Source organism: Misgurnus anguillicaudatus, chromosome 4 (genome assembly GCF_027580225.2).
Source record: "Misgurnus anguillicaudatus chromosome 4, ASM2758022v2, whole genome shotgun sequence".
Lineage (NCBI taxonomy): Eukaryota > Metazoa > Chordata > Actinopteri > Cypriniformes > Cobitidae > Misgurnus > Misgurnus anguillicaudatus.
This window is the reverse complement of record NC_073340.2, coordinates 8690734-8716755: the sequence shown is the minus strand read 5'-3', so window position 1 is coordinate 8716755 and position 26022 is coordinate 8690734. Positions and strand designations below refer to the sequence as shown.

Genomic DNA, 26022 nt, shown 5'->3' with positions numbered 1-26022 from the left:
CAGTCAGTACCATTCAGTACACGTGGCAAAAAATAAAGAAATGTTTTTTTTTAATTGTCCAACAAAAGCAAGTAAAGTTAGTTGGCTCAACACAAATGAATTTCAACAAAATAAGTTGAGTAAACTTAATTTTTACTTGCAATTACAATTTCCCTGGCTTATGTTCAGATGAATCAATTCACTTTTGTGGTGAATAGTACTTATGCTATTTTTGAGTGCATGGAATTGCTCTCCTTCTATTAAGTGTTATTACTTAAAGCATACTGACATGCTGTAGAAATAAAGACAAAATTAAAATTCTCTGAAAACATTTTTCTGTACCCCAGTATTTACTGGACTGCACAACCTTAATGTGATCCTGGCCATGTGCGCTTAAAGTGTAAACAGACATACTTAAATGTCAGGGCAGCCTGCATTTGGCATAATTTTCAAAGACATCAACAGAACAAGACAAAGATGGTTTGGTGATATATCCAGGCAGACAACCAACCTGAATTCCACTTGAACAGGTCACCCCTCAAAACGAAATGCATGACAAGACAAGCAAAATATTGTGTTTACAACAGGCCTTTTGTTTAATGTACTTTTTCTTGTGATAATCTGAGTTTTGTGCATTTAAAGATTTCACACTGATGTCTGTGAGGTTTACATTATACATATCATGTAATATTTATTATTTTAAAGCCATTATGATGCATGTTCTGTCTAGACTTTCCCAAGTTACAGAGCCCTGACATTGATATAAATCAACAGGGTTGCTGGTGGTGTGTTTCATCTCCAACAGTCAAACACTTCAGCATTACTTCTATAATGTTAAAGATGTGGTATCACTGAAAAATGGTATGCATGTTGAAACCTGAAAACGTATAGCATCTCTTGTGTGTAAAAATCACTCACATCACCAGATTTTTTTATTGGAATGCAATGCAACACACTTGCAGCGCCATCTCTTGGAAGAACAAATAACACAGAATTGAGTTTCAGCAAAATGCAATAAAAGTATCCGAGCATTACAAAATAATAATGCTAAAAAAACACTTAACACACACATTTATTGTTTATTAGTCAGTCAATAATAATAATAATAATAATAGTTTTGCAATTACAAACAGGACTGCTTCTGTTCAAACAGGCTTCCAACTTTGAGAGACAATTTGTGTAAATCCAACAGACAGTGAGGAGTTGTTAATCAATCTGGATAAAGATATACATGTGCGTAATCTCTCTCCATTTAATAGGATCAATTCCACATGGTCGACAGCTGAGCCAAATTCTCAGTGACTTACATTAATCCCATATTGTCGGCCATGTGGTGAGCAGACCATAGCAAGTGTCACTCTCTCCTAATAAATTTTTCAAAGCCGTTGAGATTCTATTCACCTCTGTAAACCACTTTATTTTTGTCTGTTTCATGCATTTTGATTTCATACAGCATGTTTGGAGTGAGATGCTTTGCCATGTTGTCCCATATATAGACAGCCAGGTTTTCTGTGGTGCTGCATAAAAATAAATGCACATAAATATGTCATGAAAAAGATCATTTAATACATTGTTTTAAAGGGGTCATATTATGAGATTTTTTTAAAAAAAGATGTCAAATAAGTCTTTGGTGTCCCCAGGGTGCGTATGTGAAGTTTTAGCTCATAGATAATTTATTATAACATGTTAAAATTACCACTTTGTAGGTGTGAACAAAAATGTGCCGTTTTTGGGTGTGTCCTTTAAAATGCAAATGAGCTGATGAAATGCAAACACTGATAGCCATGATGGTGGTTTGTTGAAATTGAAACTCAATTGTGCTGTCAATTATTTTCTCTCTCTCGCTCTCTCTCCACTAAATGGCAGTGCCGTGGTTGGATAGTGCAGATTAAAGGGCGGTATTATTATAATAAGATCCCCTTCTGACATCACAAGGGGAGCCAAATTTTAATGACCAAATTTTTCACATGCTTGCAGAGAAGGGTTTACCAAAATGTAGTTACTGGGTTGTTCTTTGATACGTTTTCTAGGTTGATAGAAGCACTGGGGACCTAATTATAGCACTTAAACATGAAAAAAGTCAGATTTTCACGCTATGACCCCTTTAAAGATATGTGGCAAAGACTTGATAGTAAATACCTGACTACATTAGCAAAATATGGAACATCCAGGTCCAGATTTTTATGGTCAAGCTGCTTCATGATGACGTCCTATAAAACACGATGACGTCCTTATTAATGTTTGAAGTCCATACACTCACACTTTTGTGACAGAAAGTTTGTGTGGATAATTTATTCCCCATGTCAAACTTTTATAAGGTTAGTTGGACTTAAGTTTTGTAATGTTTTAAATTTGTCTAGATTCTCATTGTTACTTGTGTAACAGCTGGTAAAATATTATCAACAGCAAATACGTTGTGTTTATTATTATTTTACTGATACCACTTAGTAATTTGTTTTATGCCAAGAAACATACGATTTTATTCAGTAAAAACAAAGTAATGCATCTTACCTCAATAATTTGATTCAGATCAGTGAGGTTCATTACCATTCCAGTGTTTTTGTCTATCTATAAGGACAGATTAAAGTATGTATAGGCTACATAAAGATAAACAAATAGAAATTAAAAATGCATGTAGACATAACTGTGCCATACCTTTCCTCGAACAGTCACTTCAACTGGAAAACATAAATAACATCGATTTGCTTATTTAAATGCCTTAATACCACGGTTCACTATAGTAACTTATTTTTTTTATTTTTTTGCAGCAAATCATGGTCATTAACTTTCATAAGAGCATACAGCATAATAACTCACCTGTGTAGTTATGTCCATGGCCATTGGGGTTGTTGCATTTTCCAAATATTTTTTTATTTTCTTCATCACTTAATGATTTGCTAAATAAATAAACAAACAAACAAACAAATAAATAAGATGCTTTATGAGCTGGCTCAACGCCGGATGTATAAAACTACAATTCCCATAATTCCTTTCGATCGACGCAGCACGCTTCGCTACTGTCTTTACGGAGGGTTTGTTTCACAAATCACGCAAACAGGTTGTTGGGATCATATACGTGGATTTAAATGACAGGACTAGTACACAAACCTGATTTAACATTTTGCTCGTCACAAAGCTTTACGGAAAGTGTAACGCTACAAAGCTAGTACTGCGTTAAACAAACGCGTGGAGAATACAACTAAGCTTGTGAAACATAAAGACAGAAAGGCGTCAAATGCGTAATTGTAAGGTTAGACAACGCACGGTTTGTTAGTTTTAACGCTGTGCTTTGAAACGCAGCTACAATGTTTATGTATTTATATTAGTTACCTGTGTAATCGATGGCAAGCACTAAAACTCTGCACCCGCGTGATGTAGCCGATACGTTCAGTCTCAACGCTAGCCATCTTCTTCTTCTTACAGACCTAATCTGTACTGTGTTTGACGATAATGCCTTCTGTAAGTGACAAATAAATTTGACTGTCACTGCAAAATATGCATGATACTAATATTTTCGGTTTAGTGGAGGCGTGGCTTAATAGAGCCGCCTCTCAACCTCAGGGCATGCAATGTGTAATCGATTATTGATGACGTCCGCGCTTTCTATCCTCATGTGTGTCATGTGTTTTCTATCACTCACACTTTAATATTGGAGAAAACACTTGTCAATTTTGTGAAACTGAAATTAAAACCACTGAACATATATATTTTTTCATTGTAACTACACAAAGCAATGTTGGTCTCATTTGTATGGCAAAGTGTAAAGTATTATTGCATATATGAATCACATTGAATACAAACAAATTAAGTTTGGTGTACTAAAAACTTATCCACAACACTACCTAATTAATAATCTTTTTGATTTTGCTAAATTTTTCATTCACAAGTGTAGAATTCTTAAAACTCACCCATCCTTTCCTAACTTTATCAGAGAACTTGAAATGTTTGCAAACTCTCTTCATACCCTTTCAAATGAAAAATCTAATGTAATTGGCAATTTTTTCAAAGATCTTTGTAACCAATAATTATTTGTAACCCCTTGTATTATCAAAATGTTATAAAAACTATTATTATTTATTTATGTTTACTATTACTTATTTATTATTATTATTTATAATGTATTAATTAATTTTTTCTCATTATTTATAATTATTTAATTCCTTTCACTTCTTTGCATTTTCATATTTTAACTGTAACTGTTTATAGTGCAATGTGTCTGCCTTAACAATTGTAGTTTATTGTTTTTTCTATTGCAGGCCTGTTTTTGTATGTACATTTAACCTTCCAATACAAAAAAAATCATTTGTAATGCTTTAAGAGCTATTCATTTTTCCACATTTATTTTAATCATTGTAATAACGAGACTTTTGAATCATATAATAATATTTAAATGATAATATATACTCTTTACTTTGGTATAGCACAAAAACTACATTTTAAAAATAGTTGCAGTTGCTTTTTGCATACAATTAAAGTGGTTACTGAGGCTGTCTGTCACTAACACTCTAACATCTGCTTTAGTGTTTTAAAAAAAATAAAATTATATCATGCATTTTTCAATCAACCTCAGAGATTTTTTGAATTAACAATTCAGTAAGAAGACTGTGTTATAAGATATTTTTATTAACAAACAACAACCCAAATCTAAAAAAAGGTGCAAAAACTGTCACTGGTGTGGTACCCTTTTAAAAAGTACACATTTGTACCTAAATAGTGCATATTAATCCAATACCTTAAAGGTATTTGTTCCAAATGTAGTTATATCCTACCACTTTATAATAAGGGTGTAAACATTAGTAAATGCATTAACTAAAATGAACAAAAAAATCTATGGTGGCTGGTGACTGCTCTTCCGAGGGGCGCAAATTCAAATAAGTGTTCGGAGTGTCATGTGTGTGGCTCGTGTTTTTAAAATATGTGTTTGTTGTGTCATGTGAACCATGTGCATCACATGTTTTGTCAAAACAAGTGCTTGCTGCACACGCGTCAAAATCGTTTATGATAAAAGAGACGCTCACGTTTACAAAATACACACAAGACACTCCCTTAACAATAAACTCTGATATGCAAGTGTGTCTTTTATCATAAAATCTTTAGATTCGTCTGCAGCAGGCACTTATTTTGACAAGACACGTGATGCACATAAGATGACTCAACGCGCCGAACAGATATTTTGAAATCACGAACCACACACATGACAGGCTACATACATGTTATGATGAAGCTTGCATCGAGCGCCCTCAAAAAAAAAACAGAAGTCACCGGCCACCACTGCAACCAATAAACAATATTATGTGGTTCAATAATGCAAGCAAGGTTAATTATTTTATGTCCGTATGGTTCAATTAAATGTAAAAGGGTTAACATTTAAAAATAAATTTGCAGAACTTGCATACATTCTCTTTTATGAGGACCAAGTCAAAAATTTCTGGTTTTATTTAATTTTGAAAGAATATTTGGGGGATAATTGCAAAAATGTCAATGTGGTGTAACCGGTGTGTGTCAATTAGTGTAACTAGTTTTTTATGAAAATATAATTTATTCATAAAAAATGTGGAATAAAATATAATCATCTAGTTTCGTGTAATATGTTTTTTTTTACAAACATTTTTACATAATTTGTCAAAGATTATTTAGAAAACAGAGCTGTTTTCAGCATATGTCAGGACAAATATTACAAAACGCATTAAAATGTACATTTAGAAATAACTAATAACTAATAAAATTATATATATATATATATATATATATATATATATATATATATTTTTTTTTTTTTTTTTTTTTTTTTTGATGATTATGCTTACATTCTAATCAAGGTGGATAAAATATTTAATATTTCTCATTCTGTGGCGCTTACACAATTTGACATTTTTAAATCCATTCAGTCTTAACTTTTATAAAAATGTAGCAAATGTATATATATATTTTTTGCTTAAAATCAACATAAATACACTATGTGCATTGAAATAAACCTGATGCTTTTAAAACAAGTTTAAAAAAAATATTTTTTAATTTCTCATCTTGCCAGATCGTTTTTGTCACTGACCCATGTATTAATTCTTCTTAATATTATTAAATGTCAATATAGTAAATGCCAAAATTAACATTAAAAATGCTGTAGAATTGTTGTTCTTTGTTAGATCATGATAGCTAATGCAATATTTGTTAAGAAATGCAACCTTATAAGGTGTTACAGTTATATCTGTATCTAAAATGGTTGATGACCCCTTTAATGGGTACTATCTCAGTGACAGCTTTTGTACCTTTTTTCTACAAAATCCAGTTTGTGGTAATCTGTACATTTAAACCATTTATGCATTTGACATCCAAAACAGCTTTAGAGTGCATGCATTCAATCTTCATATATCTGTATGTGTTCTCTATGACTAAATCCATGACATATGCATTGCTTATGAAATGTTCCACCATCTGAGCTACAGGAACACATGAACCACATCAATTAGTTTTATAATGGTACACTACCATATTGTGATTTAATCCAAATGTATTAAATACGATCAAGAAGTACATAAGCCCATAGGCTTAGTCGCTCTTGTAACTCCTGCCATGATATATTCCTGAAAATCTCTCACTATCAAATTAAAAGACGGTTGAGCTATAATCACAGCTTAATCCTCTGTAATCCACAACTGTACTGAGTTGAGTTTAAATAGCAGCCAGTGCAATTACTAGACAGTTGGTTGAAAGCTTTCAAGGAGCGCTCGTCTCAAAGGTTTCTTCACAAAATGGGCAATGCAAAAAGTGGAGCTCTTTCCAAAGACGTTCTGGAGGAGCTGAAGATGAACACCAAGTACACAGAGGAACAGCTTTGTGCTTGGTACCAGAAGTTCTTGAAGGAGTGCCCTACTGGTCGGATCGGTCAAGAGCAGTTTGAACGTATATACGCCAGTTTCTTCCCTGATGCAGACCCGAAGGCTTACGCTCAGCACGTTTTTAGGAGCTTTGATGCCAACAGCGATGGGACACTGGACTTTAAAGAGTACATTGTTGCTCTGCATCTGACATCTTCAGGGAAGACCGTTGAGAAACTGGAGTGGGCGTTTGCTTTGTATGATGTAGACAGGAATGGCACCATTACGAAAAATGAGATTCATGAAATTGTAAAGGTGAGATAGTAAACCTGCAGAAATTGTATTTTTTCTTGCTGTATTTTTGTGTAGGGGTACTCTCTTAAACACACTCAAAATTCAACTTTTAACTAAGTGTTTGTAAAAGTTGCTGATTAATCTTGTTCACTCCTCGCTGTAGTCAATATTCAACATGATCTCTAAAGAAGACCAGAAAAACCTTCCAGACGATGAGAACACCCCAGAAAAACGAACAGATAAAATTTGGGCCTTTTTTGGGAAAAAAGAAAATGGTGAGTAACTTGTACTGAACATCATGATCATGAATTACACAGAATTTTTTTTTTATGTGTAATCTATAAGGATTTACAAGTCAATTCAACTGTATTGACTACGGATGAGTTGACATAACCAAAGCAAATTCAGCTTGATTTAATAAGTTACAGCAAGTCATCACACGATAGTTGAAATGACTTGCAAATCCTAGTTAAAAACTTAAAGTAAGTGCAAAAATATACAGTGGGGCAAAAAAGTATTTAGTCAACCACCAATTGTGCAAGTTCTCCCACTTAAAAAGATGAGAGGGGCCTGTAATTTTCATCATAGGTACACTTCAACTATGAGAGACAAAATGAGGAAAAAAATCCAGAAAATCACATTGTCTGATTTTTTAAGAATTTATTTGCAATTTATGGTGGAAAATAAGTATTTGGTCAATAACAAAAAAGCAAGATTTCTTTCTCTCACAGACCTGTAACTTTTTCTTTAAGAGGATCCTCTGTCCTCCACTTGTTACCTGTATTAATGGCACCTGTTTGAACTTGTTAGCAGTATAAAAGACACCTGTCCACAACCTAAAACAGTCAGAATGCAAACTCTACTATGGCCAAGACCAAAGAGCTGTCAAAGGACACCAGAAACAAAATTGTAGACCTGCACCAGGCTGGGAAGACTGAATCTGCAATAGGTAAGCAGCTTGGTGTGAAGAAATAAATTGTGAGAGCAATTATTAGAAAATGTAAGACATACAAGAACACTGATAATCTCCCTCGATCTGGGGCTCCACGCAAGATCTCATCCCGTAGGGTAAAATTATCACCAGAATGGTGAGCAAAAATCCCATAACCACACGGGGGGACCTAGTGAATGACCTGCAGAGAGCTGGGACCAAAGTAACAAAGGCTACCATCAGTAACACACTATGCAGCCAGGGACTCAATTCCTGCAGTGCCAGATGTGTCCACCTGCTTAAGCCAGTACATGTCCGGACCCGTCTGAAGTTTGCTAGAGAGCATTTGGATGATCCAGAAGAAGAGTGGGAGAATGTCATATGGTCAGATGAAACCAAAACATAACTTTTTGGTAGAAACTCAACTTCTTGTGTTTGGAGGAGAAAGATGCTGAGTTGCATCCAAAGAACACCATACCTACTGTGAAGCATGGGGGTGGAAACCTCATGCTTTGGGGCTGTTTTTCTGCAAAGGGACCAGGACGACTGATCCGAGTTAAGGAAAGAATGAATGGGTCCATGTATCGTGAGATTTTGACTCAAAACCTCCTTTCGTCAGCAAGGGCATTGAAGATGAAACGTGGCTGGATCTTTCAGTATGGCAGTGATCCCAAACATACCGCCCGAGCAAAGAAGGAGTGGTTTCGTAAGAATAATTTCAAGGTCCTGGAGTGGCCTAGCCAGTCTCCAGATCTCAATAATCTTTGGAGGGAGTTGAAAATCTGAGTTGCAGCGACAGCCCTAAAACATCACTGCTCTAGAGGAGATCTGCATGGAGGAATGGGCCAAACTACCAGCAACAGTGTGTAAAAACCTTGTGGAGACTTACAGAAAAAGTTTGATCTCTGTCATTGCCAACAAAGGGTATATAACAAAGTATTGACATAAACTTTTGTTATTGACCAAATACTTATTTTTCACCATAATTTACAAATAAATTCTTAAAAAAATCAGACAATGTGATTTTCTGGGTTTTTTTTCTCATTTTGTCTCTCGTGGTTGACGTGTACCTTTGACGGAGGTTGCAGGCCTCTCTCGTCTTTTTGGGTGTGGGAGCTTGAACAATTGGTAGCTGACTAAATACTTTTTTGCCCCACTGTATAACACAGTCTCACACCCATGGCGTCAGTATTTGACGACACTTGACCATGCGTCAATATGTTGACGCGGAGGGTACCCCTTTCGCGTCACTTTTTGACGAACTAGGGACTTCAATACTATTAGGTTCGCGAAATTAAACAGTTGTCACCTGACATTGGGGTTAGGGATAGGTTTGGGTAGGGATGTCATTATGTAAATCTAACCCTAAACTGACGCGAAAATGGTAGAAAATGGTAAGAAAATAGGAAAGAGAATTTCGCGTACCTCATAGTATTGAAGTCCCTAGTTCGTCAAAAAATGACGCGAAAGGGGTACCCTCCGCGTCAACATATTGACGCATGGTCAAGTGTCGTCATTTTACAGTGAATGACAAAATGTTCATGTTACTCCAGACAAAATACATATACAGGAAAGGTTTTAATAGACAGTTTTTCTTTTATTGAGCTTTGAAGAATATTTTTCTAGAACAAAATTGACAGGTTATTGGTTTTTTTTCTTGTCAGGTAAAATATCAGAGGGAGAGTTCATTCAAGGAGTCATGGAGAATAAGAACATCCTCAGACTGATTCAGTTTGATGAACCCTCAAAGGTCCAAGAAAGGCTCAAAGAGAAGAAGCAATAAGATTTTAAAATAATTTTTGTCCATGCAAATTAATTTATACATCTTGAAATATTTTTTTTATAAATAATGTATGTGTAAAAGTGTATGTGCAATGTTATACTTTTGATTTCAGTTGTGTACAGGCACGTTCACCAAAATAACACATATTTCAGGTAGTGGGTGATACAACAGAAACCGAAAATTGTCGGGTCAGCATCATATGTCCAAATTTCAGTCAAAACCGTTTTATTTCATCATGAACAATCTGGCTTTAAGTGTAAAATACCGAACTTTTCCTTTAACATGCAAGCAGTCCTTTGTTAAAATATACTGTATTCAGTCCCTGTGTCCACACTGTGCATGTGTAACACATGAATTATGTACATAGCCTTTTGTAATATTTCACATGAAAAAAATCATCCAAATATTAGTTTTGTTACTTAATGCTTTTTACACAGTAAACACAGTTTGTGTTTCAAAATGAAAAATTCTGAAATGTGATGTAATAGCAGCATTTTGTGTTTCAGCCAAAGATGGACTGACTATTATGACCATATTTATAAAGTGAATATAAAAATGAGGCTTATCAAAGCCACAAAGTTCAATTTATAATCTAGATTATACACCAGGTGTTTTTTTTATTAAACTACCATAGGTCTCAATGATCTCATGTTTGTTGATGCATTATTTACAACAATTGTGGAAAAAAAATGAAATTCTACATTGCAGAGCTTCCTGAAAAAAATATTTTTAGCCCTTTTATATCCTTTCAATAGTCCTTTCATACAAAAAAACATATCAAAAACACAATTTACAGTGATTAAAGTATAGAAATAAACATCTCAATTACATTTTTATACAAAAATGAATCCCAAGAATGAACCAAAAACAGTGAGTTATTTAAAACTCACTCTCCTCTATGACTTCCTCGACTGTTTCTCCGAAAGTCATTTCCCCATCACTGCTGGACAGACTCTTTCTGGTGTAAAACTCCAGGCCTGTATTTCGTCCACAATGGACATCTTCAGCTGATTGGACACACACTTGCATTAGTTGTCCCTGGGTGATGATGTGGTTTCCTTCTGTATTGGATTCACTCTGTTCTGCCGCCTGTCTGGGATTCTTCTGTGAACACTTCCACAAATATTTGGGATGCATGTCGGCAAAGCAGTTGTGGACCTCAAAGCGGTGGGAAAAAAGAAACACCTGCCACCTCTTTTTTAGCTCAGCCTGGACCTGGAGGATAAATTTCAAATAGATTTTTTTTAACCAAAGATATTCTTACTCGCATAAAGCTGAAATGTGAAAGTATTTTCAGTTTGATTTTTCTACACACAGACAACTATACATTATTTCTTGGTTAATGTCTCTAAAAGTGTGCATACTGTGTGCATCGTCTGTTTTCTGATATCTGGTTTATCCATACCGACGTTGATCACCATCTTTGTTTAAAGCATTAACATTTAAAAATTTTAATTCATTAAAGTTTTTTTTAAATTATAAATCATTATTAAAAGCTTGCTGTTGGGGTAAGGAGACTTTTAAGTACTTGCTCAATAGCTAATTTTAGACTTTTAATCAAAAAAGTTACATAATGCATCTTTAAATATAATAAAGCAAAAATCATAACATGAATCTTACCTCTCCATTAGCAAAACAATACAGCACTGCAACTATGAGACCCTATGAACAATGAAGCAGATGGTCAGAATCTTTACACTCTTTTAGAATAAAGGTACAAAGCTGTCACTGAGGTGGTACGTTTTTAAAAAGTACCCAAAGAGTGTATATTAGTACTCATGTAAGTACTCGCAGGTACATATTGATACAAAATACATATCTGTACTAGATGGTAGTGTTGTAGTCAAGACCACCTAAACCGAGACCACGTCATGACCAAGACCAAGACAGGCGAGACCGAGACAAGACCAAGACTTTAAAGGGTCGAGACCAAGTCAAGACCAAGACAAGCCGAGACCAAGTCAAGACCAAGACCAGTGCAAGTGACTGCATTTAAACACTTATGATAAAATGTGGAATATGCATATGATTAGGCACTTCGTGTGTGTGTGTGTGTGCGTGCGTGCGTGCGTGCATGCATGCGTGTGTGTATGCCATCAGAGAAGTTGATAAAATAATCAAAGACATTGCAGATATGAGTGGTGATGGCGCAATGGATAAGACACACGCCTTTGTGAGAGACACGGGTTCGAATCCACTGTGACACACCATTGTGTTCCTAAGCAAGACACTTAACCCCTAGTTGCTCAAGAGGCATGTGACCTCTGACATATATAGCACTTGTAAGTCGCTTTGGATTAAAGTGTCAGTTAAATGAATAAATAAATAAAATATGTGGGAATTTATCTTTGTCTATAAGCAAATAAAAGTGAACAAACACTAAAGAGCTGAAATCAACATTTATTCTGAACTGTCTTTCCATGACTTGCCATCCACTTAACACAATGCAGGTGTTTTTAGTAATAAAATTAGAAACATTGTCATTGGGAGAAACTTAAACAATGCTTAAACAATGCCAACATCATATGCCAAACCTAAATAAACTGCATAAAATTAATGATAAAAAATAAATTTGTGATGTGTCATCAGTTGTGGTCTTGACCGGTCTTGAAATAAAATTCCAAGTCCTCTTTGTCTGAGACCGAGACGAGGCAAAGTAAAAAAGTGGTCAATTCCAAGACGAGACCAAGACCTTTAAAAAGTGGTCTTGAGACCGGTCTCGGTTCTTGGTCTCAAGAACTGCAACACTACTAGATGGTACATATTAGGACTGTGTCACATTGACAGTGTTTGTACCAGTGCATTCGTTTTTTCTTACCTGGAAAGAGCTCAGGGTTAGATTGATGAAGTTTCGAGCATAGCGGTTGCTTCCGTCAACCGATTCATCAATGATTATGGTAAAGACGATCTCATGGACACCGAGCAGAGGAACCAACACAAGTGTTGCTTTGGCTAAACTGTGAGGTACAAAGACTATGACATGTTTATATCTATTCATAATTAATGCAGCTGTCAATCAATCAGAGTTTTATAAAATAATGTGTGTGATTATTTGTTTTAGTCATTTGTTTGAATAACACTCATAGCAAACTATATGAAAATATATGCAAACATTAGGGATATTCACTTGTTGATCTGCAATGTTATTGCCTTTAAATACATATATTTATAGCACTAAATTGTCTGAATATTTAGATTAACTTTCCTATCCCTGGTATTTTAGGCGTATAAGTACATATTTTGGGTGAACAGTGACTAACTGTATCTGTAGTCAGTGAATTTCAACTGGTCAGCTTTTAACTTTGACAGCAAAAGTTTGATGATTTTAAGAAAAATGCAAAAAACAACCTAAAAGAGACATGAAAGTGCATCATGTTTGGCATTCACATGTATGATTTTGTTCAAAGCAAAAGTGCATTAAAGGATATACAGTTTGTATTTATGTACCCTGCCTGAGAATCAAACCCATGACCTAGCCTTTGCACCACGCTCTACCCATTTCTTCATTTGTTGTACATACATTGAAATAGCCACATCTCTTTTACGGGTGAATCTCATGACTGCTTGTGACCAGCATGAGATGAGAAGATAAAATTACTGTGAAATTTCCATTAAACCCTGACAGTAGAACAGATGTTAAAGGAATATTCAATTTTCTTAAAAGAAAAATCCAGATAATTTACTCACCACCATGTCATCCAAAATGTTGATGTCTTTCTTTGTTCAGTAGAGAAGAAATTATGTTTTTTGAGGAAACATTGCAGGATTTTTCTCATTTTAATGGACTTTAATAAAGCCCAACATTTAATACTTAACTCAACACTTGACAAAGGACTATAAACAATCCCAAACGAGGGAGAAGGGTCTTATCTAGCAAAACGATTGTCATTTTAGGAAAATAAAAAATATGCACTTTTAAACTACTAGTCTACATTGGGTCGTGATGCACCAGCGTGACCCCACGCAATACGTCATGACGTCAAGAGGTCACAGAGGACGAACGCGAAACTCCGCCCCAGTGTTTACAAGTGTGTTAAAAGAGGATCGTTCCTACGTTGTTGTATGTCAACTGATACTAATTAATGTCTTTGTGTCAGTTTATTGTTTAAAATGGTCCGCAAATGTGCGTTTTATATGTAACACGTGACCTCCCTACGTCACTACGCTGGACCGGACCTAGACGAAAAGTTGTGGTTTAAAAGAGCATATTTTTTATTTTTCTTGTCAAAACTGACAATCGTTTCGCTAGATAAGACCCTTATGCCTCGTTTGGGATCGTTTAGAGTCCTTTAAAACTCCGTTGAAAAAAAACTGTGAAGTGTTGAGTTAAGTATTAAGTGTTGGGGTCCACCAAAGTCCATCAAAATGAGAAAAATCCTGCAATGTTTTCCTCAAAAACACAATTTCTTCCCGACCGAACAAAGAAAGACATCAACATCATGGATGACATGGTGGTGAGTAAATAATCTGGATTTTTCTTTTAAGAAAATGGAATATTCCTTTAATACAAATTGTCCTATAGAGATTGGAGCAACCATCCTTATCCCACTTCATACTAATTACACCGCGTTCCAAATTATTATGCACATGCCATTTTTGTTTATTTTTCTTTCAAATCGTTCTGTACTGTTAATCACTCTTATAATAGTTCAATAATTTCGGTTTAGATCCACCAAATATAAATTGTTATAGGAAATACTTTGCTTTTTTAAGATAATGTACACTTTTTGTCTTTAAAAAGATCCTTTTATATTGTATGAGAACTACAACTTGCTTAATAATTTGGATCAGCATATCTTGCATATTTTTCAAAGTATTAAAGTATCTTTTGACATTTTTATTTCATTTAAATAGAATGACATCCATTCTGTCATATAAGTGTTGAGGATAAAATACAATTTCTAAACTTACTGGAAAAATAAACAAAAATGGCATGTGCATAATAATTTGTAACGCGGTATATGTATTAGGTATAGAAAACAGTTGCACTGTAAAACCTAAAAGTTAACTCAACTCAAACCATTTAAGTTAACCGGTTGCATTTGTTTTAAAACACATACATATGAGTACTGTGAACTTAAACAAATTGAGTCATATGCAGTTATGCACTTATATTTAAGTTCACACTACTTAAATATAAGTGCATAATTGCACATGAATCAAGTTCACAGTACTTAAATTTATGTGTTTTAAAACTTAAATGGTCTTATGCAACCGGTTTACTTAAATGGTTTGAGTTAAGTTAACTGTTAGGTTTTATAAAAATTATTTCAAATGATATAAAATTGTCAGAGCATCATACTCACAATCACTGCTAATGTTATTGGACCTCTGATTATCCACCAGATCCACCTGATGTTATTGGACCAACAGCTTTAAATATAAATAAAATAAATGTAAAGTCTTGTACTGTAGGTAAACATGCATGCCAAAATTAAACAATAAATGCTACCACAATTACATGAAGCATACACAACTCTCAAAGCATTATAATGCATTCATTATGCCTTATAATACATTCTATCATCACTATTATAATAGCTTCTTATAATAGATTAAACTACTTCTTATTCATTGTTATTATATACAATACATTCCTATACACCAAATGCAATGCTATATCACATTTTATACTATATTATAGTCTATAGCACTATATTGATGTATAGATCAGTAGTTTATTATAACAGTGGTAACAAAATGAAATAAAAATATATAATGTATTATAATGAGTATTAAAAGGCATTATGAATATTTGTAATGCATTATACTATACAGTTTGCTACCATAAAATACATCCTAAAACAAATGATTTTACAAGAACAGTTTTCTTACAAGTGAAACAATCTAAAGTAAAAAAGCACTTACTCTTTATTTTCATACAAAGCTTTGACAACAGTCCAGGGTATCACAAATAATAACGGGGTGCCTAGACGGTGTTGTTAAATGGAGTTGGTGGAGAAATAAAGAATTAGTAACAAACATGGAGAATTTTTAATCAAATACTTTATGTAATGAAAATAAAGCCCACCCCATCCTATAATCATGTATGTCTTGAGAAGTCTTTTCCTGGCCAGCACTGCGGTGAACAGAAGCGTGTGCAGAAACACTGCCTCCACCAAAAGCCAGAAGTAATTACATCCCACAAAATATTCCATGGATACCTTTGAGGCCTTGCAGATCAAAAACATCTGGAATATTATCATATTTATATTAATTATGCATTCTTCTTTTTTGCTACTAAATAAAAATATAACAAGCCATGTAAGCTAAATTACAAAACATGGAAATCTAAATTGGCAATCATGTACTTTAACAATGTCAGACAAAATTGTCCCTTGCTGTCACTGGGACAGTACCCTTTTTTAAAAGTACACCTTTGCGCCTAATATTCACTATATTAGTACCTCAAAGGTAAATATTGGTATCTGTACCTTCATAATAGAATCTATTTAAAGGCACAATATCTAGATTTTCACCACTAGAGTTCGCTATTACACAATAAAACAATAACAAAGGCGAAGCTTAATGACGTTATGTAGAGATGAGCCATTATTTAAATCAGGAATTTCTCTGAATGTAATGTAAGTACACAACTGAATTAAATATATCACACTGTGCAAGTGATTATTGCATATTATAAACATCCCGTTCTGGTTCTTCATTCTGATTGGTTGAAACGCATTCTAATCCATGATAAAATACCCCGGTAACCCCACGGTTCAGACAGCATTACGTAAGTATCACTGCACCACTGTTGCTGCGTTCTGATTTATAAAATAAATACCACAGTCTTTAATAATATTTTTAATTTTATATATTTTAATATTATATATTTTAATAATATTATTATTCACTAGATGGCAATCTCACCCAACTTCAAATTCACAAAAATGTAATTGTCAATAAAAATTGTTGAGTCATCTCGTCAATAAAGAGAATCCGCTATTATTCACTAGATGGCAATCTCACCCAACTTCAAATTCACAAAAATTTAATTATCTCTGCTTTTAGCTTTTAGGTGATAAGAGAACAAATGAAGGTAGGATGAAACTTTTTTTGAAAGCAGAGGGTCTGTTATTTCATTTGATATATTTTGTGTTTATTTAAGGAAGATTATTTTTCTTGAAGGCATTAAACTAAAACTGGGTGGCAACTTAAAAAAAAAAAAAAACGCTGACGGGGAAAGAGTTAAGCATGCTTCCAAGCATATTTGATCATCACTTCAACAATTGCATGATATAAATGTTAATGTATAAATTAGATGAATGTTGATTTATAAAAATAAACACCACAGTCTTAAATCATATTTTCATTGTGTCTTTGCTGCGTCTGTGTTTTTGTGAACTGCGCTCTGTTTCAGTCACACTTGATTTTGAGGAACTACTTTGTTTGACGGAAGAGTAATATTTGTACTAATATAATTACAACTTATTTGTGTTTTATTTTATGAAATCCTGCTATGCATATGAAGTAACCGTTTTATAAAAGCAATAAGCCCCGCAAAGCAGTGGTGTTACAGTGCCTAACAACGCCCCTTAGCTGTTATAAAATGCAACCCACTGCTTCTTGGGACTTATTGCTTTATTTTATTAGGCTACAATACATACATACATATTGTGCCTTTAAAGGGTACTGTATCAGTGACAACTTGGGAACACTTTTTGATCATTTTTTATCTGACAGTGTACACACAAAAAAAAAAAATTGTACCACTGAATTTCTGTAGCTGTTCCATCCAATTTCATCATTAGGCAGACTTGAATACATTACTTGTAATATAACCTCTTTAGTAATGACTGCTGTTGCTCTAAGTATGAATGATACAAAGAGGTTCATGTGGATGTAGTTCCTCGTACAGTGTAGCTTCCTGAAATCGACAGGTAAAATTAGCTTGTTTAGAGAAAGATAAAATTAGTAATCAGATATTTGAAGCCAGCTCTGGACTGGGACAGAAAAAATTGACCGGATAAGATAGAAGTGAATGTATTTGATCTAAAATCAGCGTGAAAATATCTTCAACAAAAATAAAAAAAAGTAAAAAAGTTCACGCATTGTTATAGTTTAGCATTAAAGGATTAGTCCATTTTCTTAAAAAAAATAAAAAATTAACAATAAACTGACACAAAGACATGAATTAGTATCATTGCACATACAACAACATCAGAACGGTCCTCTTTCTCCACACTTGTAAACACTGGGGCGTAGTTTCGCATACGTCATCCGTGACCTCTTGACGTGATGATGTATTGCGTGAGGTCGCGCTGGCGCATCACAGGGCCGGAGATAGACAAGAAGTTGTGGTTTAAAAGTGCATATTTTTTATTTTTCTTGCCAAAAATGACAATCGTTTGGCTAGATAAGACCCTTATGCCTCATTGGAAATCGTTTAGAGTCCTTTGAAACTGCAATTTTAAACTGCATTAAAACTGTTAAGTGCTGGGGTCCATTAAAGTCCATTAAAATGAGAAAAATCATGGAATGTTTTTCACAAAAAAATAATTTCTTCTCGACTGAACAAAGAAAGACATCAACACTGCAAAAAATGACTTTCTTACTTAGTATTTTTGTCTTGTTTTCAGTAGAAATATCTAAAAATTCTTAAATTAAGATGCTTTTTCTTGATGAGCAAAATGACCTAAGTAAATAAGTCTAGTTTTAAGACAAATAATGTTCATTTTGAGTGAAGTTGTCCTTGAAACGGGCAGGGTTATCTGCCAATGGGGTGAGAAAAAAAATTGTGAAATAAGATTTCGTTTTTCTTAAACACTTAATTCAAGTAAAATTTTCTCACCCCATTGGCAGATATTTTTGCTTGTTTTGGGCACAAATTCACTTAAATTGTGTATTTGTTGTCTAAAAAAAACTAGTATTGTTTTCTTGGGTCATTTTGCTCATCAAGAAAATACTTCTTGATTTAAGAATTTTTAGATATTTCTACTGAAAACAAGACAAAAATACTAAGTAAGAAAGTCATTTTTTGCAGTGAACATTTTGGATTACATGGTTGTGAGTAAATTATCTGGATTTTTTTAAGAAAATTGACTAATCCTTTAAAAGAAAACATGTTTAATAGTAGCAATTACCCTCTAAAAACACTGGTTTATTTTCAATCCAGTATTGGCTCAAAAATGGACGACCCCAACCCATTGGGTTTTAGTTTAACCTTAGGCTGAGTTGTTTAAACGCAAAATGCGGAGTTGTTTTAACCCATTGTTGGGTCAAATATAAACATTTTCTATTTATCCTATTGTCTGAGTTTGTCCCTTTTTTACCCAACGGTGGGGGTTAAAAATAACCAAGCATTTTTTAGCGTGTATTCAGAAAATATTAATTCTTAATATCATAATTATTTTATGATAAAACCTCATTTTATTACAAAACCTTACACAGTCAGAAAAAGTACAACTGGGGTGGTACCCTTAAAGGTTCCTTTTAATGAATACAACACAATAAAAATCTTTTTGGGGACAGTATTATACCCTTAGGACTTATTAAGAACCTATTGTGAACCAGTTAAATGTTCGGGGTAAAAACATTTAACCGTACATTCAAAGGTACACAACATGTCCATAATGTACCCAACAAGGTAAAAATTGCATTATGTTGTATACCTGCTGTAAAGGAACAAACAGAGCCTTAGGGTACCACCCCAGCGACAGAAAAGGTACAGGTTGTTAGTATATTAACTCTTTCCCCGCCAGCTTTTTTAAGAAAAGTTGCCAGCCAGCGCCAGCATTTTTCATGATTTTCACAAAAGTTAAATGCCTGCCAGAAAATGTTTTTCTTTAAATATATAAACATACAATATATCAAATGAAAGAACAACCCTGCTGAAAAACAGCATCAAACCAGCATGGACCAACATGGGAATTATGATGGTCTATGCTGGTTTGATGCTGGTTTAGCTGGTGGTCACCAGCATACCAGCACCAAAACACAACATATGCTGGTCTTGCTGGTATGACCAGCATGGGATGCTGGTGCTAATGCTGGTTTGGTGCTGGTTAAGCTGGTGCTAATGCTGGTTTGGTCCTGGTTTAGCTGGTGCTAATGCTGGTGCTGATGCTGGTTTAGCTGGTGTTCACTAGCAAACCAGCACCAAAACACAACATATGCTGGTCTTGATGGTATGCTGTTTTTTTTAGCACTGTTTTCAAACAAAAAACCGTTTCATCCTACCTTCATTGGTTCTCTTTTTATCACCTCTCAAATATGGGTAGCTTTCTTCAAAAACACAAAATTTTGAGCAAAAACTGAGATAATTCCATTTTTGTGAAGGACTCCCTGCTGAAAAAAACAGCATACCAGCAAGACCAGCATATGTTGTGTTTTTGTGCTGGTTTGCTAGTGAACACCAGCTAAACCAGCACCAAACCAGCATTAGCACCAGCATCCCATGCTGGTCATACCAGCATCTGTTGTGTTTTCGTGCTGGTATGCTAGTAAACACCAGCTAAACTAGCATCAAACCAGCATTAGCACCAACATCCCATGCTGGTCATACCAGCAAGACACAGCATATGTTGTGTTTTGGTGCTGGCATCCTGGTGACCACCAGCTAAACCAGCATCAAACCAGCAGACCAGCATAATTCCCATGCTGGTCCATGCTGGTTTGATGCTGGATTTTTCAGCAGGGCTTTTGATAGAGATCAGATGCACATATGCGGAGTTCTTTCTTGTGAGGCGTTACTTCCGGGTTGTAAAAGTTGCGGCAGTGCGCAACCTGGTGGATAATAGCGGTCTCGAGCAAAATCTCGTCAATGGCGTGGAAAGAGATAATTAGTAAGCGCATATTTGTATATTGTTAATGAACCAAAACATAATCGACTCACCTCAGACGACTCATTATCAAAACAGCCAATGAAAGGGAAGAAAAGGACAGCGAGTATCCGACGATGGATATTACTCTCAACACAGACTGACGAAATACTTTGTCTTCCTGTAAATGCAGAAAAAATAATGTAGGAAATATATCATGATAGTGACCATACTATAATGTATGGCAACAGTATTCACCTCAGACTTAAAGAAATGAGGGTTTTCACATTCTGACTGATTTCTCCATACAATGCTGGAATTCTCCTCGGTTTTCCAGGTCCCGTTGACCGTACATTCCATGTACACATTTCCAGTAGTGCCTGAAATGACAAATACACTAAAAATATTCTTAAGTGCGTTTATTAAGACCTTAACAAGTCAAACAAGTCTTTCGAAATCAAGCACAAATTGATTGAATTTGAAATTTCATTTACAATATATCTGAAATCATTGATATGACAGAGAATCAGTTAACATCCATGGTCATTTTGGGGTCACATTCTTATTTTAACTGGTAAAAGATAGTTATGCCCCGACGTATCGGCGGCCAATTTTTGATGAATTTGAAACCATCTGCATATCGGCGATAGCACAAGAAAAGCCGATAATGATTGTTTAATAATGAACTGCGTAAAGGCAATAAATTGCATGTCCAGCATTTTTAAAAATAATTTTCTAAATAATTAAATACTTTCCAAAACAAAATAAAATCTTTACAAATTATAGTTTGTAAGACGTGCGATGGGGAAAAAATAGTAAATAACGTAGTTAATCACATGAGAGATTATCAAGTGAGCCATGCGGTCAGAGTAAGAGTATTTCGGGAAAATGTCTGCGGTCTGGGCTTTTTTCAAAATCTCGGAAAAAGACAAAAAATCAAAAATTTTTACACATTCTTACACTGAAAAAATATTTATTCAATTTACTAATTTTTTAAGGTAAGTGGTCACAATCAATTTATTTAAGCTACATTTAAACAAAACAAAACAAAAATTAGAAATACAAAACTTTTGTTTAAATGTAGCTTAAATAAATTTATTGCGACCACTTACCTTAATAAATTGAGTAAATTGAATGAATACTTTTTTTTTTAGTGTATTTTGTGCCTCTTTATTATGTTGGTCAGTTGAATGTTAAATAGATCCAATCCATGTTTAGTAAAAAATAATTTTGATGCAGAAATAAATACACTGAAAAAAAATGATTCATTGAATTTAATAAATTTTTTTAAGGTAAGTGGTTGCAATCTATTTATTTAAGCTACATTTAAACAAAAGTTTTATATTTTATTTTACTTTACTTATCTTTTTTGTTGAAATGTAGCTTAAATAAATTGATTGCAACCACTTACCTTAAAAAAATTGATTAAATTCAATGAATCGTTTTTTTTCAGTGTAGGTCAACTGTATAGTATTGTATACAAGTGTTTATTATTGCTATCGGTATCAGCCAACAGTTGTCTGTTTAAATCAGTATCGGCCCTAAAAAAAATCATATCGGTGCATCCCTAGTTTATGATTTCCAGCATATTTGCAGGCACGATGCACACAACATGGAGAATATCCACAATGATATTTAACCACTATAAAGGCAACTGCACAGTTGAATAAAATAAAACACAATAAAATAAATAACCGACCTTCTTTGATCCATGGTAAATAGGGAGGACAGGGTACAGATATGATCCCAGGAGATGAATGTGGCCAACAGGCAAACTTGTCAAATGTTCCATTGCAGAAAATCTCTACAGGAGTGATTTGCACAAGGAATAAGAGCAATAACTTCAAGTTTATTTATTGAATAAACTGCATAAATTTTCATTTACCGGTTCCAGTAGGAAAGGTAGCTGTCAGGGCTCTGGTACAGTTCTCCTGATATTCAGCACGTTTAGTAATCAGATCATCCAGGCTGGAGCCCATGACCTTTACAAAACCATATAAACACAACATTTACTGCTGTTTATATGTGGATTATAAACTATCCGAGGGAATTTTACACTGTTTTCATTGGTAGATAAATGATGATAATGAGAACAGATGGTTTTATTGGATTGATGTATTACCCTTTTGAGAACTTTTCAAACACAAGATGGCAGTATTTAAGAGAGACACACAGAAAAAGCATGTGTGATGATGGTGTATGTGTTTTCTCCCTTTTTGGCAATAATGTGCCCAGACAATAAATCCTCCACTTTTTATTATGACAGAATTAAAAGTATTAAGACGTGTTGTTTGCTTTTGATCGCTGATCTTAAAGACATTTGGGTTTCTGCTTCATTGAACAGATAAATATTTACATTCTTTCCTTTTTAAAATATAAAATCTTTCAGTGCTATGTCTGATATATTTTGTAACATTGGTTGTCATAAGAATGCCATATAAACAGAATTTACAATATGTTAAAATTGCTGTTGAACTAGCAGCACATACCAGCAGTTTAGATGCTTCTGTGTAAATCTAACATACACTGAATTATAGCGTTTTGGAAGAGTTTGGTTCCAAAACGCAATAAATCCATTTTGACTAATTTCGGTAAAAACATGTTTTCTATACCAAGAAATTGACTAAATGAAAACCACTATTTTCTGTTACAAACTTTCACATACCATCTTTAGGTTATAAAAACATTAAACATTCAAATCCATCATTTGATTTTCAAAGATTTATTATAAAAACTGATTCTTTTTCCTCAAAATGCTATAAATCTATTGAATCAATATATAAATGTGCATTCATCTTTGCCATGTTATATTCATTTAGTTGACTAGTGGTATACACTAATTAAAAAAATAAACATTAATTGCATTAATCAAAACACTTACTTTGTCATATTAAGAACACTGTCATTGCTGCTGTCATCTTTGAGACGTCGTCGCTAAACGTTTTTGACAGCGATCAGCTGTAAAATGTTTTAGTCCTGTTCGATTTTCGTTGACATTGAGTAAAATAATGGAAAGTTTTTCATAAGATCTCCTGGGGTCAATGTGTTAGCATGACAGAAGCTTAATGCTGTCGGTAGAACAAGCAACAGCCGGCATTTTTCTTTCGCCCGAATACCTCTCACGTAAATTATACGATTTTGACGGCTTACGTTTCTTCCCCACCACAGAAAACCATCACAGGTTTATCAATGCTATTAAAGTATTATTTTGTTTTTGTTTGTTTGTTGATCACGTAGTACAAAGTAGATGAGGAAAACAAGTATTCTGTGTGTATTCTACGCGCCACCATTGTTGTTTACAATGCGTGGAATGGAGCGCTGTGATTTGTTGAGTGGATTTATTACATTCTGCCGAGAAGGAGGACTGACGTTTATCGCGTTTTGGGAATAAAGGGAGAAAAGATGACAGAATAACATGGCGGGTATTGGATTTTGCGTAAAATTAAGAATTTACTTTTTAATACTGACCAGATACAATGCTGATTTTGGTGGTAACTAATTTTTTATTAAAATGCCGTTTATCGCGTTTTGAAAGCAAACACTTCATACAGTCTCTAAATGAAATTAATAAGAAATTAAGTTTCTTATTAAATATAAATGTAAAGTGTTTTACAGAAATCTAACAAGGTTATAATGATGAGTACTCAATAATTTCTTTGTATACATTGTAAAAAAAATTAAACTTAATTTTGCTAAGACTATGCATATAATTATGCTATGATTTTTATGTTATGTTATAAAATTGTAACTTAATTTGTTAAGTTAAAGTAACATAAAATATATGTTGATTTGATATCATTTTTACAGTGTACACTATAAAAATATTCTAGCTACCTTAACATTTTAAGTTGAATCAAATCAGCTGTGTAAGTCGTTTCAATGTGTTATTTAAAATGTTTACTACACGTTTACTTATAGATTAATTTCAACGAATTTGAGACAAATAAACAAATTTGGTGACTTTAATTTACACAGTCAATAAACATTGTAGGCAGCTAAACAAATTGTACTTACAGTGGAAAAACGTGTATGTTTAGAGATCTTCAAATCTTACCCTTTTCTAAAATGTGTCCTTAGACTATAGATAAAATAAGACTCTGAGATTTTTATTCAGATAATGTGCATCATAAATGTTGTGATCACATCATAATTTTTTGGAAAACGTCATTACGGCTTTCCACAAATCAAATAGAGATTATCATGTCTGGAGCATATCCAGACATCTTTTCTTTGCAGCATTTAAAGATTAATTGGTAATAATTCATGGTATGTAGAAAAAGGACTTAAATAGCAACACATGGACAGAGATTTTTATCTGTTGACCTTCATTTAAAAATATATATTAAAACTGATCTACATATCTTGCTTGTTCACATGCGCCATCTAGAATAACATACAGTAAACTTGATTTTGATTGATATATTGCTTTATAAAAAAAAGCAAAACTGGTTTCAAGACTTTGCTTTTCTCTTTAAATGAGCAAACTAACGTTTATAAAGTGTGTTGATCAAGTAAAAATCATATCAACATTTTTTAAAACTGTCTGCAGAACTTTGGAAAAGAAAATAAATCCAAGTACAATCCCCAGACAACGTTTGAATATGAAAGTTATCCATTCTTACCTGTGTAGTGTAAACCACCATAAACAGACCACAACGCAGAAAATCTCTGTCCACCAGCCTTTTCTCTGGACACTGTACCAGCACCATAAACATGGCTCAATATTCACCTGACCGCGAGGTGAAAGAAGCTCCACGACTTCATGCCACATTCCCCAGCCTACCTAACCCTTTCTCGCACATATTGTTTTCTGGCATCACTATCAAATTTCTATATATCATTCAATGTGGACGGTCTTGACGTGGATGACCTTAAGCAGAACCGTACGCTCTCCAGTGCACGATCAAAGGGAGTTCCCAGACTTGCTTGCCTAATGTTTAAATGAGAACGTCTGTGTTGTTTCACTCACTCCTGCTGCACTTCAGACTCCCCAGCCAATCAAGATAAGGCAAGAGACCATTTTCAGATGTGAAACTTTGCTTGTTATGGGCGGTGACATGCTTAAAACAGACAGCAATGATTTTGAAGGAAAGGCAAAATCACTGATTCTTAATTGATCCTTTTGAATTTTAACTTAGATTTTTAGGTGATTTTTATTAATGTTATTATTTACATCATCATAATGTAAAGCACATTCTGCAAAAATATAACTTTGGTATATTTAAAACTGACTGAGTAAGGTCATGAAATCAATGTGAAATCAATAATTGAAATCAAACTTTGATGCTCATAATTAGATTATAAGACTTCAGCCTGGATTTTATGGACAACATCACATTTTACACATAAAAACACACATATTTATATAGAAATGAAGTCTCTTTCATAGCTAAGCCTGCATGAGGTTAGATGAAGAGCTGAGCTCAGTAATTGCCTTTTATGTGTCTGTTTTTATTC

The 26022-nt window shown here is 34.0% G+C and overlaps 3 protein-coding genes across 3 annotated transcripts; 1 reads left to right on the top strand and 2 right to left on the bottom strand.

Moving 5' to 3' along the window:
• Positions 1–1033: 1033 nt before the first annotated feature.
• Positions 1034–3551, bottom strand: pts (6-pyruvoyltetrahydropterin synthase). The gene is made up of 6 exons (XM_055177051.2): positions 3310–3551; positions 2797–2876; positions 2635–2657; positions 2491–2547; positions 2119–2189; positions 1034–1496 (listed from the first exon to the last, which is right to left on the bottom strand). The coding sequence occupies exons 1-6, from the start codon at positions 3384–3386 to the stop codon at positions 1373–1375; spliced, it is 432 nt and encodes a 143-aa protein (XP_055033026.1). The 5' UTR covers positions 3387–3551; the 3' UTR covers positions 1034–1372.
• Positions 3552–6533: 2982 nt separating this feature from the next.
• rcvrnb (recoverin b) lies at positions 6534–9819 on the top strand. Its single transcript, XM_055176497.2, has 3 exons — positions 6534–7109; positions 7252–7363; positions 9684–9819. The coding sequence occupies exons 1-3, from the start codon at positions 6729–6731 to the stop codon at positions 9800–9802; spliced, it is 612 nt and encodes a 203-aa protein (XP_055032472.1). The 5' UTR covers positions 6534–6728; the 3' UTR covers positions 9803–9819.
• Positions 9596–25538, bottom strand: glp2r (glucagon-like peptide 2 receptor). The gene is made up of 13 exons (XM_073866625.1): positions 25188–25538; positions 22451–22547; positions 22265–22369; positions 20824–20945; positions 20640–20746; positions 17516–17672; positions 15834–15993; positions 15671–15731; positions 15109–15175; positions 13066–13150; positions 12621–12763; positions 11423–11464; positions 9596–11017 (listed from the first exon to the last, which is right to left on the bottom strand). Exons 1-13 carry the CDS (start codon positions 25278–25280, stop codon positions 10682–10684), a joined length of 1575 nt encoding a protein of 524 aa, XP_073722726.1. The 5' UTR covers positions 25281–25538; the 3' UTR covers positions 9596–10681.
• Between the last annotated feature and the right edge of the window lie 484 nt (positions 25539–26022).

What these genes read in the sequence shown, in the direction of transcription:
- pts (XM_055177051.2), bottom strand. Translation starts at nt 3,386, where the DNA reads ATGGCTAGCGTTGAGACTGAACGTATCGGCTACATCACGCGGGTGCAG. An exon ending in AAGTGACTGTTCGAGGAAAG is followed by an intron (nt 2,548 to 2,634) that starts GTATGGCACAGT and finishes CTGTCCTTATAG; the next exon opens with ATAGACAAAAACACTGGAAT. An exon ending in TATTTTGCTAATGTAGTCAG is followed by an intron (nt 1,497 to 2,118) that starts GTATTTACTATC and finishes ATTTTTATGCAG; the next exon opens with CACCACAGAAAACCTGGCTG.
- rcvrnb (XM_055176497.2), top strand. Translation starts at nt 6,729, where the DNA reads ATGGGCAATGCAAAAAGTGGAGCTCTTTCCAAAGACGTTCTGGAGGAG. An exon ending in AGATTCATGAAATTGTAAAG is followed by an intron (nt 7,110 to 7,251) that starts GTGAGATAGTAA and finishes TCCTCGCTGTAG; the next exon opens with TCAATATTCAACATGATCTC. An exon ending in TTTTGGGAAAAAAGAAAATG is followed by an intron (nt 7,364 to 9,683) that starts GTGAGTAACTTG and finishes TTTTCTTGTCAG; the next exon opens with GTAAAATATCAGAGGGAGAG.
- glp2r (XM_073866625.1), bottom strand. Translation starts at nt 25,280, where the DNA reads ATGTTTATGGTGCTGGTACAGTGTCCAGAGAAAAGGCTGGTGGACAGA. An exon ending in TTGATAATGAGTCGTCTGAG is followed by an intron (nt 17,673 to 20,639) that starts GTGAGTCGATTA and finishes TGTCGATTTCAG; the next exon opens with GAAGCTACACTGTACGAGGA. An exon ending in ATTGTTTTGCTAATGGAGAG is followed by an intron (nt 11,018 to 11,422) that starts GTAAGATTCATG and finishes TTTATCCTCCAG; the next exon opens with GTCCAGGCTGAGCTAAAAAA.